At 39.2% G+C, this 19,197-nt stretch overlaps 1 protein-coding gene across 11 annotated transcripts; it reads left to right on the top strand.

The window, feature by feature from the left end:
- Positions 1-5,163: 5,163 nt before the first annotated feature.
- Positions 5,164-16,799, top strand: LOC115684020 (putative leucine-rich repeat receptor-like serine/threonine-protein kinase At2g19230). Of its 11 annotated transcripts, none has more exons than XM_056320414.1 (14): positions 5,164-5,348; positions 5,909-6,430; positions 8,258-8,736; positions 9,148-9,283; positions 10,657-10,728; positions 12,581-12,652; positions 12,727-12,807; positions 13,044-13,138; positions 13,912-14,114; positions 14,269-14,395; positions 14,468-14,554; positions 14,640-14,829; positions 14,955-15,338; positions 16,452-16,799. In XM_056320414.1, exons 1-14 carry the CDS (start codon positions 5,182-5,184, stop codon positions 16,501-16,503), a joined length of 2,667 nt encoding a protein of 888 aa, XP_056176389.1. In that variant the 5' UTR covers positions 5,164-5,181; the 3' UTR covers positions 16,504-16,799. The 11 variants fall into 11 exon arrangements, with proteins under 11 accessions (XP_056176389.1, XP_056176387.1, XP_056176384.1 ...); XM_056320412.1 differs by having other exon boundaries at positions 13,044-13,204; positions 14,492-14,554; XM_056320409.1 differs by having other exon boundaries at positions 13,044-13,204; positions 14,474-14,554.
- Positions 16,800-19,197: the final 2,398 nt, after the last annotated feature.

Here is a 19,197-nt window from a genome sequence, read left to right as displayed (position 1 = left end):
CAATGATATCCTTGCGTCCTTTGTCGCTTCTTTCTCCATTCATAATGTCAGTTCATCGCATTCCTAATACTGTGAAATTAGGAATTCCATGTTGAGTTTGGGGGGAGGTGATCCAGAGGTTGGGGTTATCCATAGATGGGGTAATTGGCGTTAACAGGCCCTCGCAGTACGTTCCTGAGGTTCAGCTGAGATTTCAGTTGGAATCAACACAATTGATTAAGTAGCAACAATTATGCAATGTTGAGGGGCTAGAATAAGAAAATTTATAACGAGGACTAATTATCTTTTTTCTTTCTGGTGGTCCTAATGTAGTACTTCTCACAAGCAACCTGGGATATACACACATGCATCGTTGACAAATTATGGACACAAGACTCGAGCTTTTTTTTTTTTTGGTGTAAATGTAAGTAGTATTTATAAGATGACGTACAGAAGTTTAGGGGCATTCCCCAGCTTTACAAATAGAACTAAGATTACAAAAAAATGGAGTGGGGGAGTCTCCATATAGTAGCCAAAGTTTCATTTGTTCGGGACGGTCTAAAAGATTTGTAGTGCGAAGCTCGCCCTCTGACAAGTTTGCGAACTTTAGCCAAAATGATAAGAGCGTCATTTGACTTTTGTTGGAAGCGTCTACGATTACGCTCCATCCAAATGCAGTATATGATCGCTAGAAAAGATACCTTCAGAAGTCTCGCCGCCAAGTCCTTATCTTTTGTAGCCTTGATCATCCATTTAAGTTCATCATTTCATCCTTCTACAGGGCGTCGAATTCCGTATTGTGCAAGAATAGTGCGCCAAATGCTTCCGGTCCAGGTGCACTGGAAGAATAGATGGTCTCTGCTTTCCAGACCAGACATACAAAGATTGCAATGAATATCTATTTCAGGCTTCCAACGTGCTATGATTTCTGCTGTTTGTAGTCTATCTCTACAAACTAGCCAGCCGATGAAGTTATGCTTGCTAATACCTCCTTTCCAGATCAATTGGGACCATTCCACAGCCGGTCTCACATTTCTGGTTTCATCGTATACCTCTTGGCAACAATATCTTGGTCTAGATATGATTGAAGCTAAAGCTAGTCTTAGTTGAAGAATACAACGCCAACTCCATGCCATAGAGCCCTTGATTTCAAGCTGCATAATCGAATTGCCTCTACACTTGGTACTATGAACCCATTTACTCCACAAGGAAGATGACGGACAATTTATGAGGTTCCAAAGCATACGGCCAAGCAAAATTTTGTTCCATAATTTTAGATGAGGCAACACTAGACCTCCTTCCTTTTTTGGCGAACAAACAACTTCCCAAGCAACTTTGTGTGATCCGTGGCCTTCTGTATTTCCAACCCACAAAAAATGTCTAATCTTCTTTTCAATTTCATATATAGTTTGCTTTAACAAGACTCGAGCTTGACTTATGATAATGCATACATCTGCGACATGTCTATATCCAGATAAAAGGCAATCCCGATCTCTCTAATTCTTAGAATGCGGAATAGGCTTTGTCTCGGAATTCCAATGCAACAACCCGTATCATTGACTAGACGAGAGCTACGTGGCCGGAGAAGATGTGCATCACCGGTATACCATTGCCTGATTCGCCAAAAAGGATCAACCGACGTGCCACAGATTTGTCCAGTCTGTGGCGATCAATAGCGGGATTCAGAAAAAAATGAGGTCTCGTTCTAGCAAGCAAAACCGAAAAAAAAGAACCTGTTAATGATCTTAGACCAACAGGAATTTGCACATACCGTGACATAAGTATGCGATGTCCCTTCTGGGTTCGGAGACTTTTGATCAAGCAGCACCACCGGCAACAACAGAACCACAGAGTCGAAACACTTGGGACGTAGAAAGTGTGTGCTGAACTCAAGTCCCTTTCATCGTCATTACTCTAGTGACTTTGTCGGTCTGCCATGAGAATTGACAAAAGCTTTTCTGATCTAGTTAAAAGACAAGGGAAGAGTCAAGTCACTTTTAGTGACAATTGATTCATCACTTGTGACAGAATAATTGAGACCATAAGAAGAGAGAAGATAGGGAAATTAGAGTCTGAATAGCTGTCATTTATTTTACGCAAATAGAACGTTCGCTAAGTTGTCGACTTCCGCCTGTAGCGAATTAAAGAGAAACTAAATCAAAGCTGACATTACATTGATGGTTAGATAACCATCATCGCTCGGAGTAACTAAATACTGTGATAGAGATACGGTTTGATATAAACATCGAAAAGAAGAAGATATATTATCACTAGATGAAAGGAACACATTTGAAGGAAAATATCTTGGTTCGTCAATTAAAAGCAAATGTTAGCAATGATAATGTTGTTGTTGTCTCATAGTAGATGATGGACCAAAGAAACGGTCAACTCCATTTTCTCTATTTTGGAAAAGAAAACCATCTTCCACAACAAGAATCTCTTTTTGAATGGAATAATCAATCAACGAAGACTCTTTTTCAAATTTACAAATGTGAAAGCAAAACTCACTTTTACTACAGCAAAGTCTTTGCTCTTTAATTTCTTTAATCTTAGTGCGATGTGCATTATTGAAGCAAAAATCATCTTTATTGTTCTCGAGTGTGGTGGTACGTCATGTAATTAGTACAATGCTTTTCTTGCTCAAGCCATCAATAAAAATTACTGAATGAATCACTCTGGGATCATTTAGGAATAGTAAAACCAGCGTACGAACTTTCAAATGCACTCCAAAGCATGTCATTCCTTAAATTTCAAAGTAGTAGCCATTTCACCTAATTGATTATACTCAATTTCGCTCAAAGACCCGAATTAATGGGAATCTTGGGTAAATGAGTGTACATCGACAGACGATTTAATTTTTTATTCTACTAATGTGGGACTATTGCGTGTAGAAAGTTTGAGGAATCAATACTAACCGTTCTAAAATCTTCAAATGTTGCATTAAGACACTATTTAATATTTGGGTTAATACCACGAAAAACCCTAAACTGGTACACGTGTGACACATTTACCCCAAACTATTTTTTTGACCATAAAAAACCCTAAACTGGTACACCTGTGACAATTTTACCCCAAACATACCACAAAAAACCCTAAACTGGTACACATGTGACAATTTTACCCCGAACTAATTTTTAATATTATTTTTTTGAATTTTTTTTTTTTCTTTTCTTTTCTTTTCTTTTTTTTTCCTTCACCTTCAACCTCTGGCCGGTCGCCGGTCCGGCGACCGGCCAGAGGCGGAAGCCGGCGAGGGCCGCCCTCGCCGGCGTCGGGCGGCCCTCACCTGCGTCGGGCGGCCCTCGCCTGCGTCGGGCAAGGCCCGTCCTCTCTCCCGCTCGGGGCAAGGGCGACCTCGCCCGACTCAGCGAGAGCGGCCCTCGCCCGATGCAAGCGAGGGCGGCCCTCGCCCGATGCGAGCGAGGCGGCCCTCGCGATCCGGCGAGGGTCGCCCGATACGGCGAGGGTCGCCCTACCCTGGCGGGCGAGGACGGCCCTCGCCCGACGCCGGCGAGGGCAGCCCGCCCGACGCAGCGAGGGGTCGCTTCGCCTAACGCCGGCGAGGGCGGCCCTCGCCGACTTCCGCCTCTGGCCGGTCGCCGGGCCGGCGACCGGCCTGGGTCTGAAGATGAAAAAAAAAAAAAGAAAAGAATAAAAAATAAATAAAAATTCGAAAAAAAAAAATTAAAATTTTAATTCAGGGTAAAATTGTCACATATGTACCAGTTTGGGGTTTTTTGTGGTAAGTTCAGGGTAAAATTATCACAGGTGTACCAGTTTGGAGTTTTTGGTGGTCAAAAAAATAGTTCAGGGTAAAATTGTCACAGGTGTACCAGTTTGGGGTTTTTTATGGTTAAAAAAATAGTTTGGGGTAAATGTGTCACAAGTGTACCAGTTTAGGGTTTTTTGTGGTATTAACCCTTAATATTTAAATGTTGTGCTGAAGTATCACCACATCGCTTGTTACGGGGTTTATATGCTCTTTATATATAAATAGTCTCCTTTCATCAATAATTTTAATATTTTGGGTTGAATTTTTTAACATAGTATTGGAGTAAGGTTTTGCGCCAATTTATTTCACATATGCAACCCCTGTTGGCCAAATTTGACATGTCAAATCATGTTTGAATGTGAAAGGACGTAATAAAGTATATATTTTTTATATATATGTGATCTCCCTCCTTGTTGTGATAAAATGAATCACACGGTATATATGAAGCTAGTGTATCCTTCATCCACTGCTCGGTATATAAAGCCGTAATGCATATCTTCCTCACACTTCTCTCTTCAAAAATCTCCACTGCTCGATGACAATGGCAAGATCCATTACGGCTTTCTCGTTTGCGTTGCTTGCTTCTTTGGCTTCACGGGGTCAGTGGAGCCACCAGCCACTGGCTGAGGGCCATTGACCTTCATTGGCCCCTGGGCAAGGCCCCTGACGCCCTCGTTGTGGCCAACGAAGGCCTAGGAAAGGGTTGCGACCCTTGCTTGCAGCTGAGAAGGGCTTTATGGCTCTCGCCCTGGGGTAGTGGCCGGCGGCCCGCGATGAAAAAAATAAAAGAAAAAAAAAATCAACAAAAAATTAATAAAAAATTGGCAAAAAAAAACTATCTATATCAGCGCAGACTGTGCCACGTAGGAAGGCTGCTGCAGAATGGACTGCTACGCCATTGATTTCTAGGAAAAATTGGCTAAAAGGATTACATTAGCAATTCGTTAAAATGTTTAAGACTAAATTGGCAAATTTTGAAAAGGTTTAATACTTAATCGGTATTGTCAACATTTTTAGGACTAAATGTATAGATGAATTATAATAGGTTTAGGACTTTTTGAACAATTTTCCCCCCTTTCCATAACACATTATTCACCGATAAAAGGTGCTTTTTAATGTTTTTAATAGATTTCTCTTGTTATCATTTTCGTTGAAAGCAACCTACGACTTCCCATTTCTCGGGTTAACCATCATGCATTAAATTTTCTTAGCAAAAGTCTTTTTGCCTTTTCTTTTGTGAATGATATTGACTTAGCCCAGATAACACGGCGATGCCTAATGGCAAGCGAACGTGGTCGGTCTGAATTCGTTGATACCGATGGTCCGTTCGGTGGTCCTAGCAGACGATATAGAGGTGACTACCAATGAAAAATACTAGGCTCATGGGCATTAAGATGGTGTCAATTGTCAAATTATCGTATCGACTGCTCATGATATCAACAAATTGCGTGCATGCATATCTTCCTTACACTTCTCTCTTGGACAATCTCAAGCTGCTCGATGACAATGGAAAGATCACTTGCAGCTTTCTCGTTTGCTTTGCTTGCTTCTTTAGCTTCAGCACTCGTCCTTGTGGTTCAAGCCCAAAAAAATGCAGGTATCTCTCTCTCTCTCTCTCTCTCTCTCTCTCTCTCTCTCTCTCTCTCTCTCTCTCTCTGTCTCAAAATCGTGCAATAGTCTATTAAGTTAGCATGCTTTGCTTGAAAAATAGAGAGAAAAGAGGAGAGGAGGGGGCGGAAGAAAATCTGAGTAAAAAAACTGAGAGAGCATAAATTATTTGGAAGATGGAATAGGAGGGAAAATTTAATACTGTGGACATCCTCGACACCAATTTTCCTCTCCTCTTTCTCCCAAACACAGCATGATATCTCTCTGTCTTGTGGTTTAAGCTTCGGACCATATTATTGTCCCCTCTACGATGTCAGGAAATGTTGGCCATTGTATTGTCGATGTCCGTCCATTAGTTATGACCTCTAATCAAGTCAAAATGGTCTCTTCTTTCTGTTCATTCCCATCCGACGCCCGGTAGATACAATAGTATGGAATTGTGTGAACGATCGAGATTCGCCGAACTTGTTCCAACGATCCGATAGAAACACCATCATTCCATTTCATCGAGTTTTTCTTCTTTTCTCTGAACTTGCAAGGTTTTATCAGCATCGATTGTGGGGCACCTAATCAATACACCGAAGAGGAAATCAACATAACATACGAAACGGATGAAAGGTTCATAGACTTCGGAGAGAACATGCAGGTATCGTCGGAGGTCATATATACATATAATCAACAATATTCGAAGAATTTAAGGAGTTTTCCCAACGGAACGAGGAACTGTTACACCTTAAGACCAGACCGAGGCACGAACATCACATATTTGATCAGGGCGACATTTTGGTATGGGAACTATGATGGGAAGAATCAAACTCCTTCTTTCGACCTACACATCGGCGTTAATTATTGGGCCACGGTGAACTCTCCGACGTATTTCTGTGAAGAAATCATGTACGTGTCCCAGGCAGATGATATACAAGTGTGCCTTGTGAATACTGGCAAGGGAGTGCCCTTCATTTCGGCATTGGAACTAAGACCTCTTGATAATGACATCTATCGATTGGGATCTGGATTCTTGCCACTCTCTTGGCGGTACGACATCGGACTGAGCTCGAAGTCTTTTATCAGGTAATCAATTGATTTTCTGAATATGAGGAAATTCACTTATTATTGGTCTGTGATGTCAACAGATGTAATTTATATCCCGTGTATACGTACTACCAGCCTACCAGGCAGGCATTCCTGATTTTAATATTTTCTTACTAAGTCACACACTAATAAAGTCATAATCTCATAATTTTACTCTTTTATTTTACGGTAATGGCTGTACAGGTATCATCTACAAAAGAAATTTCTTTCCTGTGTAGAATTTGCATAGCATGGGGTTTGCCAGCTATTAATTTTTGTAATCTTTAGCTTCTTCCAATCAGTGAACATAAGAGAAGACATATAGTATAATTTATATCTATACTATTATTTAAAATAAGGAGAACCTCATACTTTTAAGCGATCACAATTTTCTTTTTCTTCTCCAAAAATTTGTAAATATTCTATAAATAAAAAAATCCATAAATTAATAATTTTATCGTGTCTCTCGCGTATGTCAACTTTCAAATTTAACAATTTTTCTATCTGAGAAACAATCATATAAAAAAATTCAAATGTTAAAATATTTTTCTCTTTCCATATCTATATGTTCAATTCCTTTAAATGGTGTCAATATTTCTTTCTGTTGATAATTAATAATTCAAATATTTCGTGATAAGATGATTTTGTAAAATCTTATAAATGTCAAATCTTCATTTATAGGAAATACATATGCTTTTTTGCTAGTCAATATATGATAACAACATTTTCCCTAAGCATCACCTTTAAGGTTTATACATAAATTGGCAAATCGTCAAAAGGTTTAGGACTGAATTGGCACAATTGAAAGGTTTTTGACTAAATTAGCTAAATTAAAAGGTTTAGAATTGAATTGGCACAAGTATAATAGGTTTAGGGCATTTTTGTTAATTTTCCCTAAATTATGTGTAATTGAGACATAGTAAGCACAAATGAAATATAATGGGTCAAACTACCATTTGACTATTCCCTTATATAAGTTCCTCGAAATGATTCGTGTTATGTTAACATTAGAGGGTCATATTATTAATACGTTAGTGCGATAAGTTTTTTAAGCTTAAGTGTCTATATATGATTTTATAGTAAGTGTGTACAACAATCCGCGGAAAGCACGGATTATGTCTGGATTATGTCTAGTATATAATGGAACTAGATGTCTACTTCTGAAGACGGAGTCTACAAGTACATATGAAAATTTTAAAGAGTGTCCCTTGGACACTTGTTGAGGGTTATTGATTATACTTTGACTCTTTGAGAATATGACTATTTCTCTTTAAACTATTCTACTTTCTTGAAGTATTTTGTTTTTCAATTTTCAAAACATGTCGGTTTGCGTTTTGACTATTTTTAGCGGTCTTAGGCTCTTAGCAAGTGTCCACGGAATACCTATTAACAATATATCTCTCTCTGAAAGTTTGGTGATAATACTCATTTTACATTAAATATATGATTAACATTTGAAGTTGATACATTCCATGTAGTAAACATTTCAATAGTTAATAAGTCAGGTGCCAACCCGTCCAATCTCTTTGTTTGCTTGGGAAAAAAAAACAGAAAACAAAACATAGCATCTAGGAAATGCTTCAAAACCAATAAATTTTTTGTTTAATTACGTAAATTGAACAATACGAAAACTGATTTATTGTATATGCAGACAACGTGTTATAGGTCCGTATCAGTTGACTTCTGTTGAATATAGTAGCTGGTAATGTGTTGAATATAGTAGCTTCAATAATCCTGTCGCATATCCATATGAACTGACATTGCTAGTCACTCAGTCAATTGTTTAATTGTTTGCTCTTAAACTGTTTGTTGAAATGCCTCACTCAGGTACCCTGACGATGTCTACGATCGGATCTGGTATGCTCAAAACTATACTGTCTGGTTCATACTGAACACCACATCTGCCATTGATTTATCTGTCGACAATGATGTGTATAAGTACAATGTTCCCGGGGAAGTTCTTCGGACTGCTCAAAGATCTACAAATGCCAGTTCTCCCATGAAGTTACACTGGCCTTCGATCTCCACAAAGAAATGGATTGTGTACTTTTATTTCATGGAGATTGAGAGACTGACGAGCGGCCAGCAAAGGGAGTTCACAATTTCCATGAATGATAATCAATTCACAAGGACAGTGAGCCTTAAGTACTTAGAGCCAGTGGTCGTAGTTTCCACTCCAGTTAGCGGGTGGAACATCACCTTCTCAATTGAATCGACGAATAAGTCTGGAAATCCACCAATCCTCAATGCCGTGGAGTTCTATACAATTGGCGATCTTCCAAATGTACCCACAGCACAAGATGATGGTATGCCTTTATTCTTCTGCATGTTTTATTGTCTACATACACTTTGTACAGTTGTGCTACAATTGACATCAATATTAATTAGACAGATGTTCCATTCTCAATAAGTAGAATTTAGGTCATCCTATGCTAAATATTCTAGTCTCCACTGTGGGTCTTTATGTTATTCGCGAACTTCGATTTTATTGGGATCAACAGGCGTGGCTTAGTATTACTCTGCTATCTGCTAATTTCTCTGCTTTGGTTACTTTTTGCTTGATAATTGCTAGAATGTCTCTTCAAGCTGAAGCCCTGAATTGTTACAATTCTTTTGAAAGCTCAAAGTCTATATATTTCATATGTGATCGTAACCACATTTTGCATCTCTATCCTTCTTCTTAAATAATAGAATGTTTTTTGTGATTTAAATTACAGTGAAAGCTATCAATGACATCAAAGCAATGTATCACATTAAGAGAGAAAGCTGGCAAGGTGATCCATGTGTACCAAGCAACTGCACATGGGATGGTCTAACTTGTAGCTCTGAAAATCCTCCAAGGATTATATTGGTGTGAGTCCCCGGTCACTATTACTTTGATGATATTGGTTTTCTAGGCGAAAACTTATGAATAATTCTCATTCTCATGAAAACCGGAAGTTTTATGCATCAATGAGAAGGAAAAAAAGAACACTTAGGGTGAATGTAACCTTTCAGAGTGAATTTTCAGATGGACCGAAAACTTTGTCATGCTTTCGTCAAGTTCTTGGAGTCTGTTTGATTGTAGTTATGTTACACCCAAAGTCTCACATGAAGTGGGACAGAGCACATAAAGCGACTGAAAATCTGACACCTACCCCCAAAAGTCAATCTTGAGTAGCCATTTTGGGCTTCGTCCAGATGAATTTGGCCAGGATACTGTAAAAAGTTATTACAGTATTACACCCTCCGGTACTGATCTTGAGTACTCATTTTGGGACAAAACAGTATATATTGCAACTTGGCTTGACGAGGGCGGAGAGTATTTGCTAGGGCACTCACGGGGCTTCTAAGATTGTTAAGGGAGCAGGAATGGACCAATTCACAAGTCAAAGGGGTGAGAGTGCTGCTAGGCTATGGGGGCATGATGGAAACTTCAGTGTTTTAATAAAAGAGGGAGTTTTTGACACTCTTAAGCCTCACATGGTATTGAAGTGAGCTCACAAACTGATCCCTAGGTTGACACCCATCTCAAAAAGTTACCCACTTGAGTATTTCTATTGGAGAACTTGCTCCCGAGGGATGAGGTTGGTCATGACAAGTTATATACTCATCGATTGATAGTAAAGCTCTGTTTGTTTCGCGAAAAATGACTAATTTGAAAAATATTTTCTTAAAAATGACCGCTTGTATCACTTGAAATAATTAGTCAATGAAAAATATTTTCAATATCGACAACAATTTATGTCTTAACAATTTTGTGGATGATGAAAATATTTTTCATACATTCAATTTTATAAATAATGCAATCGATTATTTTTAGGGAAATACTTTTCCAAATTATTAATTTTTCGTGAAATAAACGAAGCCTAAATTCTCCCTTCTTCGATGCAAGTTGTCATGCATGCACAACTTTTTTCACTAATAGCCGACTTTCCAATTTATAACTTAAGCGTTCCAAATTGCATTTTTGCTGAGCAAGTATTATGTCCTCCAAAAATAACTTTTATGTACTCTACGGTCAAATAACCGTCAATTATAGTACAAGGAGCTAGTGAGACCCGTGCAAGGAATGAGATTGGCGATTATGAAAGGTCTCTAGTACCTAAAACATTTACACCTGGAGGACTCAAAATATTTTCATTCTGAAGAATTGAGCGCACAAACTTATCTTTATAGCACCATAAAATGCTGCCTTCATGAAGATGGCAATGACAGGTTCCTCTCCTTTGATCTATGATGGTCAGGAAATTGAGCTCCAGCAATTTGACAGGCGAAATAGTCTCATCTTTTTCACATCTATCAGCAATGGAATACTTGTAAGTATCACGGTCGTTGATTTAGTTGTGTCTGCACGTCACTTTTGATCTAGGAAGCACGGACACTCTCAGGGAGCCTTCGCATCGGTGATGCATCCAACACATTTGACATGCGACCGACACATGGTCAACATGTATTAGACATCCAACACATGATCAGCGCTCCAAACACACCAGCGACACGCGAGTCCATCATCCCGACATGCATGGAGTCAATTTTAAACATTTTCAATAAATTAGGGGTCAAAATGTAAATCTATCAAAAATATATATACTTAAATCATATTCCCAGCCACCCAAAAATTAATAATATACCTAGCTAGCCCAAAAAAACCTAATCGTGAATCCTTAATAGAAAAAGAGAAGAAGAAGGAAGGGAAAAGTGTCAGAAAAGTCTTAAACCTATTGCATTGGTGCCAATTTAGTCTTCAACCTTTTTTTTTATGCTAATTCAGTCCTAAACCTTTTCTCTTTGTGCCAATTCAGTTCTTCCGGATAATTTTGGCTCGATTTTACTAACGTGGACACCGACCGACTTATCTGGCACCACCGGCAATGGCGTGGACAACTTTTAATAATATTTTAAATATTTTTCAATTTTTTTTATTTTTTTTCTTTCCCCTTCTTCTTCCCCTACCGGCGACCAGCTGGAGGCTAGGGCCGGCTAGGTCCCTCGCCGGTCTCTAGCGAGCCCCATCGGCCATTTGCGACGACAAGCCTCACCTATCTACTGGCGAGGTGAGCTTCAACCTCACCAGTGGTTGTGAGCTCGCAGCCTTCGACCTCGCCAGCGGCTAGGTGAGGTACGACCTCGTTGGATCTGGCGAGGATTTGGCGAGGTCGGACCTCATCCATGGCCAGCAAGACTTGACCCTCGCTAGATCCGGCGGGGGCCATGGGTAAGGCCCAACCTCACCAAATTTAGCGAGGTCGTGCCTCGCCTAGCTGTTGGAGAGGGCTTGAGCCTCACCAGTGGCTAGTGGGGCTTGCCGGTCCTGGCCTCCAGCCGGTTGCCAGATCGGTGATCGGTAGAAGGAAGAAGAAAGGGAAAGCTAAAAAAAAAAAAAAATATTTAAAAATTTAAAAATTATTAAAAGTTGTCCACGTCATCGCCGGCAGTGCTATGTAAGCTAGCCGGTGTCCACGTTAGCAAAATACGGCCAAAATTAAGGACTGAATTGTTACAAAACAAAAGATTTATGATTGAATTTGTACCAAAAAAAGATTTATGACTAAATTGGCACAAATGCAATAAGTTTAGCACTTTTCTGGCACTTTTTCCGAAGAAGAAACTCATCGCTGATATGTATGTCCTCTTTCTCTCTCTGTAGCTCTCCCTTTCTCAATTTCTCTTTCACTGATTTGAAAGATTCTCTTGCTAATATGTAAATTTATGGATTATTGGAATGGAATGTAGTTGAATTTGTCAATTCGAAACAATGAATGATATTAACAAATGGTGGATTAATGTATTTAGTGTAAATTCATTCTAGGCTCTTTTTTATTATTTATTTATTTGTGACTTTGAATCAAATTAATTTGATTGAAATAACCATAAAAATGATAATTTATTATGTATATATAAAAATATATATTTAATATACAAAGGGTCCTAACGTGTCGGAATTCTCTATTTTTTGAAAAATGACGTATCAGCGTGTCGTATCACGTGTCGGTACTACTTAGCTTTTGATTAAGCACCGCCGGGAGTCAACTCATGATTTAATGATTAAGGTTGTGGTTTAGGAGATGTAGGCTTTTGAATGTTGCCCTAATGTGTGTGGAAACATCCTGCTTTGGCTATGGAGCTGGTTAACTTGATATTAGGTGTTCTAAACTTGGTATTTTCCAGAGATTTGTCCAACAATCAGCTTACGGGAGCAATACCAGAAACTCTGTCCGAATTGCAAAATCTTAGATATCTGTAAGTTAATGTGGCAAAATGAAGCAGCAAATTATTTCAAGTGGAGAAACCTCTAATCATGGCTAAATTTGCAGAAATTTAAGTGGAAACAACCTGATTGGATCAGTTCCTGAAGCTCTTAAGAAAAGGGTTCTGGACAATACTTTAATCATGAGGTGCTCTCTCTCTCTCTCTCTCTCTCTCTCTCTCTCTCTCTCTCTCTCTCTCTCTCTCTCTCTCTCTCTCTCTCTCTCTCTCGTTGAGTCGGATGCAACTTCTATAGGGTGGCAAGACTATCAACATGTTTTTTTTTTTTAATGTGATTAAAAGCAAATAAGAAGGCCAACTTGTCATCACCATATGGCACTGTTGATAGGAATTTAAGTTCAGCTCCTTCATTCTTTTGTGGCAGTTTGACAGGAAACACGAATCTTTGCGGAGCTGATCGTTGCTTGCGGAAGAAGAAACAAAAAAACATCCTTGTTCCGGTTGTTGCATCAGTTTCAGGTTTCTTTGTAGTTCTCTTTGGTGCTTTGGCCATCGTTTGGTTAATTAAACGGAAAAGAATAGCTGGTAAGTTTTCTTCCTTTTCCTGTTTGCACAATCTACATTGCATTTGACGACAATCTTGACATTGCTTTTCCTTTGGTAGAGTTCTATCTGCAACAATGTCTTTTCAAGGATAATTTTATTGAGAATATACAATTCAGCAACTTGCTATCGCTTCTCACTCACCCTAAGAGTATTATTTTACAATCTCATCGTCATTGCAATCAGGAATAAAGGTGCCTTTAATCAAAATTTCAAAATGCTAGTAATCTGAGTTACATAGTGATCAAAAGAAAATGGAGAGGAGAGAGACAGTAATTACCACAGCATGGTCGCATCAGCATCACAAAGAGAGAGTGCATTATTTAGCTTAACTTATCGACAATAAATTTCTGATTTTTTCCTTTCCAAAAGTAACCGTGCTATGCATGCGAAGGACTTATAACAACTTGAGAATACAACTTTGTCCTTAACATTTCAATGCTCAATAAAAGAAAGTTTGATTGTACAATCTCAAACTTGTCTGTATGTATTGAGCAAAGAACATAGTTGTAAGCATATTAATGGCAGCTGACAGATAATCCTTTGCCAGATCTTTTGATTTTTGGTCCTCTTCCCCGTCAATCTTTCCTACGTCTTTTAATTGTTGAGGACGCAGTTGGAGTTATTTGCCTCGAAAGTCTACCATCCAAAGTGTAGTCGCAAAACTCATAGGAAACTTTTTGATACAGGATCTAGTGAAAGCATGCTGAGATTAAAAAATCGACCTTTTAAGTATGGAGAGGTTTCAAGAATCACTGGGAACTTTCGACGAGTGATTGGTGAAGGCGGATTTGGAAAGGTATATCTTGGTACACTAGAGAACGGCACTGTAGTTGCAGTGAAGATGCTCTCTAAATCATCAAAGCAAGGGTACAAGGAATTTCAAGCCGAGGTCAGACAGGATGATGGAATCGTTCTTCCTTTTTAAACTCAACTAATACTCGCTTACACCAACTAATGCTCACTTACACAGATGTACGTTCAGAAACTTCCTCTTAGACTATTATCAGTATACATTATGACAATACAAAATCGTGATATTGCAGGTTCAACTCTTAATGATTGTTCACCACGGAAACTTGGTTTCTTTGTTTGGATATTGCGATGATTCTAGGCACATGGCACTAATATATGAATACATGGCTAATGGAAATTTAAGGCAACATTTATCAGGTGCGTGTTTATGTTCTGTTGTGTTGTTTCCTCTGTATAATAATGCTGAAAACCTCTATTTCTTGCTCATAGGTAAAGTTAAGATGCAACCACCAGAGGACCATCTGAAGGTCTTGACATGGAGTAAGAGACTACAAATAGCTGTTGATGTAGCACAAGGTACTTGAATGAGATATACACAATTGTAGGTTTTCTTCCTGTCATTGCTTTGGCATTATTGACACGGTTTCTGCGAGGATTTCAGGTTTGGATTATCTGCATAATGGTTGCAAGCCACCCATCATCCACAGAGACTTGAAGACTACTAACATTTTGCTGAACGAAGATTTCCGAGCCAAAATAGCTGATTTTGGCCTGTCAAGAGCTTTTGCAACTGAAAATGACTCTTACGTGTCGACTTGTCCTGCGGGCACTCCTGGCTACCTTGACCCTGAGTAATGGCCAAAACTCAATACTATTGTTCTGGTTCAGTTCAGGATCTTTATTTGCATAGATATATTGACATTGCCTAGGATTTCATCTTTGATCTAAAGATCCATATTTTTTTTCCTCCTCCCAGGTTTCAATCTTCTGGAAACTTAAACAAGAAGAGTGATGTTTATAGTTTCGGAATCATACTCTTTGAGTTGATCACAGGCCAACCTGCAACAATGAGAAGCCGGGATGGCAGCACCAGCATGCACATACTTCAATGGTTGATTCCTATCGTTGAAAGTGGTGATATACAGAGGATTATGGATCCAAGGTTACAAGGAGAATTCGACATCAACTTGGCTTGGAAAGTAGTGAAGATTGCTATGTCTTGTACACGACCAATGGCAATTCAAAGGCCAGACATAAATCAAATATTGGCAGAGTTGAAGGAGTCTCTGGTGAGCGAATCAAGCGGTTCTTCTGAAATGGTCTCCTTGGAGCTCCGGTCTGACAGTGCCCCTTTGGCAAGGTAGCAGAACTTTTCCAATCCAGAAAGGCTATCCTTTTTTTTTTTTAAGGTTAGATTAACTTTTTCCCTCAAATTTGTACTTTAAATGCATCATCCATTTCCCTTTTCGTTCTGTCACTGAACTTCCAAACTTGCTGTCTAGCAATGATATCCTTCCGTCCTTCGTCGCTCCTTTCTCCATTCATTATGTCAATTCATGGCATTGGTAATACTGCGAAATTATTAACTCCATGTTGAGTTTGGGGAGAGGTGGTTGGGAGGTTGGGGCTATCCATGGATGAGGTAATCGGCATTAGGAGGCCTTCACGGGACATTCTTGGAGTTCAGCTGAGATTTCAGTTTGAGTCAACACCATTGGGTAATTAGCAATAATTTCGCAATTGTGTGTGTGTGTGTGTGTGTGTGGGGGGGGGTGTGAACTTCGGGGACCCTTGTTTCTCACACCGGGTACACCCACGTGAGCTTAGGGAAACTGAAGTGTTGTCCGACGACATGTGACCCGTGCGTGCGGATGCGGGGGTTCGGGGGCAGCGCCCCCGACACGGGTGCCCCCGCTGCCCGGTCAGCGGGCGGGGGTTCGGGGGCAGCGCCCCTGACGGGGGTTCCGCTGACCGGTCAGCGGACGGCTGCCCCGCTCGCCGGTGAGCGGGCGGGGGCTCGGGGGGGCGCCCCCGAAACCTCAGCGGGTTTGGGCTGGCCCGTATAGTGCGAGATTAAGAGATTTCATATAGGTTTAGGTTTTGGGCCCGTTTGGGGCATATATATATTTTGCTTGTTTTTCTGATCATTGTAACGAGTTGAGTGGCTGTAAACTGAAAAACATAATGAAATCTCTTTGCAGGAAGTAACCCTAATCGAGGGTGAACCTGGGTAAATTCATGCATCGTCTATTTTCTCTGTTTTCTGCGTGATCGTTCTATTTCGGTTCTCGATACGTCCCTTCAGGGGGGGAGAGGGGGAGAGGGGGAGACTAATTATCTTTCTTCTTTCTGGGGTGAGCTCAAAATAATAAATGGATCATTGGTGAACTTGACTTATGTTAATGCATAATATGCAACATGCTTATATCCTGATAAAAGGCAATCCCAATCTCATATAATTCTTAGAATGCAGAACAGGCTTTCTGTCTCGGCGTTCCAATGCAACAACCAGTATCATTGACTAGATGAGAGCTACGTGGCCGGAGAAGATGTGCACCTCCGGTACAACATTGCCTGAGTCGTCAAAAAGGATCCACAGATGCGCTACAGAATAGCCCCGTCAGCAGTGACCAATGGAGGGATTCAGAAAAAAATGAGGGCTCATCATAGAGAGCAAACCAGGAAAAACGGCCTGTTAATGATCATAGACCAACAGGAATTTTCGCAAACCGGGACATAAGTATGTGATGACCCTTCTGTTCTGGGTACGGGGGACCTTGACTATGACATAGAAAGTGTGTCCTGAACTCGAGTTCAAGAGTCTGAATAGCGTCATCTATTTTACACAAATAGAACGTTCGCTAAGTTATCGACTTACACTGCTAGCTAAATCAAGAGAACCTTAATCAAAGCCAACATGATTCTGATAATTAGATAACCATCATCGCTCCAGCCAAGACATTATCAAGAGCAACTGGAGTGAAATAGAGATATGGTTTGGTATAAACATGGAAAAGAAGAAGATATATCGTCACTAGATGACAGGAAATCTTAAAGCAAATCTTAGCAATGATAATGTTGTTGTCTCGTAGTAGATGATCGACCAAAGTTGCGGTCAACTCCATTGCCATTTTACTTTCTTTTGTAATTAGAAAACATCTGGTGCTAGCACAAGAAGTATAAAGCCTTTGTTCAAGCATAAAAAGATGCTGAAGATTTTTTTATAATCTCAGTTAACGATAGTTTAACATTTTTTACTCTGTCAATATGAACACAAAAATCGTATTATTGTCACAATGAAACCAACTTTTAATGCTTTCTCTTTTTTAAAGAAGAAACCATTTTCCGCAAAATTTATCTCTTTTTGAATGGAAAAATCATCAACCAAGTTTTTTTTATCTGGTCGAATAAAATGAGTTTAAAGCAAAACTCACTTCTTCTATAGCAAAGTCTCTGCTTTTTAATTTCTTTAATCGTAGTGCAATGTGCATTAATTATTGAAGCAAAATTCATTATTTTTTTTCTCGAGCGTGGGGTACATCGTGTAACTAGTCCAATGCTTTTCTTCCTCGAGCCATCAATAAAAGCACCGTATGAATCACTCTTATCAGGGATCATTTAGGAATAATAATATGAAAGTACAAACTTTCAAATGCATTCCAAGGTACGTCATTCCATGATTCTAAAGGGAGTGCCAATTTCACCTAATTAATTAGATTCAATTTTGCTCAAAGACCTAAGTTAACGATATCTCGGATAAATAAGTATATTTCGAGAGACGATTTAATTTTGATTCTATTAATGTGGGTCTATTGTGTGTCGAAAGTTTGTTCAATCAATGCTAACTATTTTAAAACCCTTGACTATTGTATGAAGATATTGTTTAATATTTAAAGACCGTGTTAAAGTATCACACATCGCTTATTTACAAGGTTTACATGTTCTTTATATACATATGGTCTCCCTCCATCTAAAAGTTTTAATTTTTTGAGTTGGACATTTTAACATGATCTTAGAACCGGGTTCTATCTCAATTTATTTCCCATATGTGACCCTGTTCGTCAAATTTTTATGCGGTCTCCCTCCACGTTATGATATAAATCATGGAATGGAGCAAGTGGAACAACAAAAGAGACCCCAAAGTTTAAATCTATCATTTATATTTAGGCCAGACCAAATTTAACTAATATAGTCAACTAAAATGAATTAATATGGGAAAATGACACAGATGGTTCCTAACTTTGGCCCAATGTGAACTGTTATTCTTCAACTTTTAATTTGTTCAATGTGATCATGAACTCTTGATACATGTTCAATTTAATCCTTGAATTTTACTAAAATATTCAACATTGTCCTTGAACTTAAATTAATGGAAAGATAATATTTGATATTTTCATATAATATAATGACTAAATTGAACATTTACCAAAATTTTAGAGACCATATTGATCAAATTAAAAGTTTAGGATAACATTACATACTGGGTTAAAACACAGGGACCATATTGAACAAATTAAAAGTTTAGATATTACATTGCACATCGAGCCAAAATCCAGGGACCGTTTGTGTCATTGTCCCAATTATTATTATATCCAATGTGAACTTCTCCTATTCCTACCCCCTCCGATCCTGGGTACTAGTGTAAAGCTAATACTAATATGGGTTGCATGTAATATCTTCAATTATGTAAATTGATCAGCTTTGTCCCTCTTGTGTGCGTCCGTTGCTTCTTTATTAGCCCCGCGACTGAAGCTGCTGGCTCTAGCCCAACATAATCCACCTCTCTCTCTCTCTCTCTCTCTCTCTCTCTCTCTCTCTCTCTCTCTCTCTCTCTCTCTCTCTGAGGACGCCGTCAAATGATAAACACGAAACCAAACTTATACTTCAGTTCTAGCAAGTGTGTATGGTTAGAATTGACGAGAGAGGATTAATTTTGTAGAAAAAAATAACATTCATGACACCTAATTGATTCAAGGCCCGATAAGAGATGACCGCTTTTTAGTTCTTGAGCTGCTAGGGCAGAAATTGAGAATAAATTGATCATTTGGATCTAATTTTTCCGAATTGCAAGGTTTCATAAGTATCGACTGCCAGGCACCTAATACATACCTTGATGACGGATACAACACATACTATGAGATGGACGAAGGATACAGACTCCGAAGAAAGCAAGGACGTTATCAGAAGGCCCAATGGATACATAGGACAACAACTCAACA

Source organism: Syzygium oleosum, unplaced genomic scaffold (assembly GCF_021117445.2).
Source record: "Syzygium oleosum isolate NSW1041296 unplaced genomic scaffold, Sole_v2.1 Sole_v2.20, whole genome shotgun sequence".
Taxonomy (NCBI): domain Eukaryota; kingdom Viridiplantae; phylum Streptophyta; class Magnoliopsida; order Myrtales; family Myrtaceae; genus Syzygium; species Syzygium oleosum.
This window is presented reverse-complemented; position numbering and strand designations above follow the sequence as displayed.

What these genes read in the sequence shown, in the direction of transcription:
- LOC115684020 (XM_056320408.1), top strand. Translation starts at nt 5,182, where the DNA reads ATGATATCAACAAATTGCGTGCATGCATATCTTCCTTACACTTCTCTC. An exon ending in TCAAGCCCAAAAAAATGCAG is followed by an intron (nt 5,349 to 5,908) that starts GTATCTCTCTCT and finishes AGGTTTTATCAG; the next exon opens with CATCGATTGTGGGGCACCTA. An exon ending in GACAATACTTTAATCATGAG is followed by an intron (nt 12,808 to 13,043) that starts GTGCTCTCTCTC and finishes CTTTTGTGGCAG; the next exon opens with TTTGACAGGAAACACGAATC.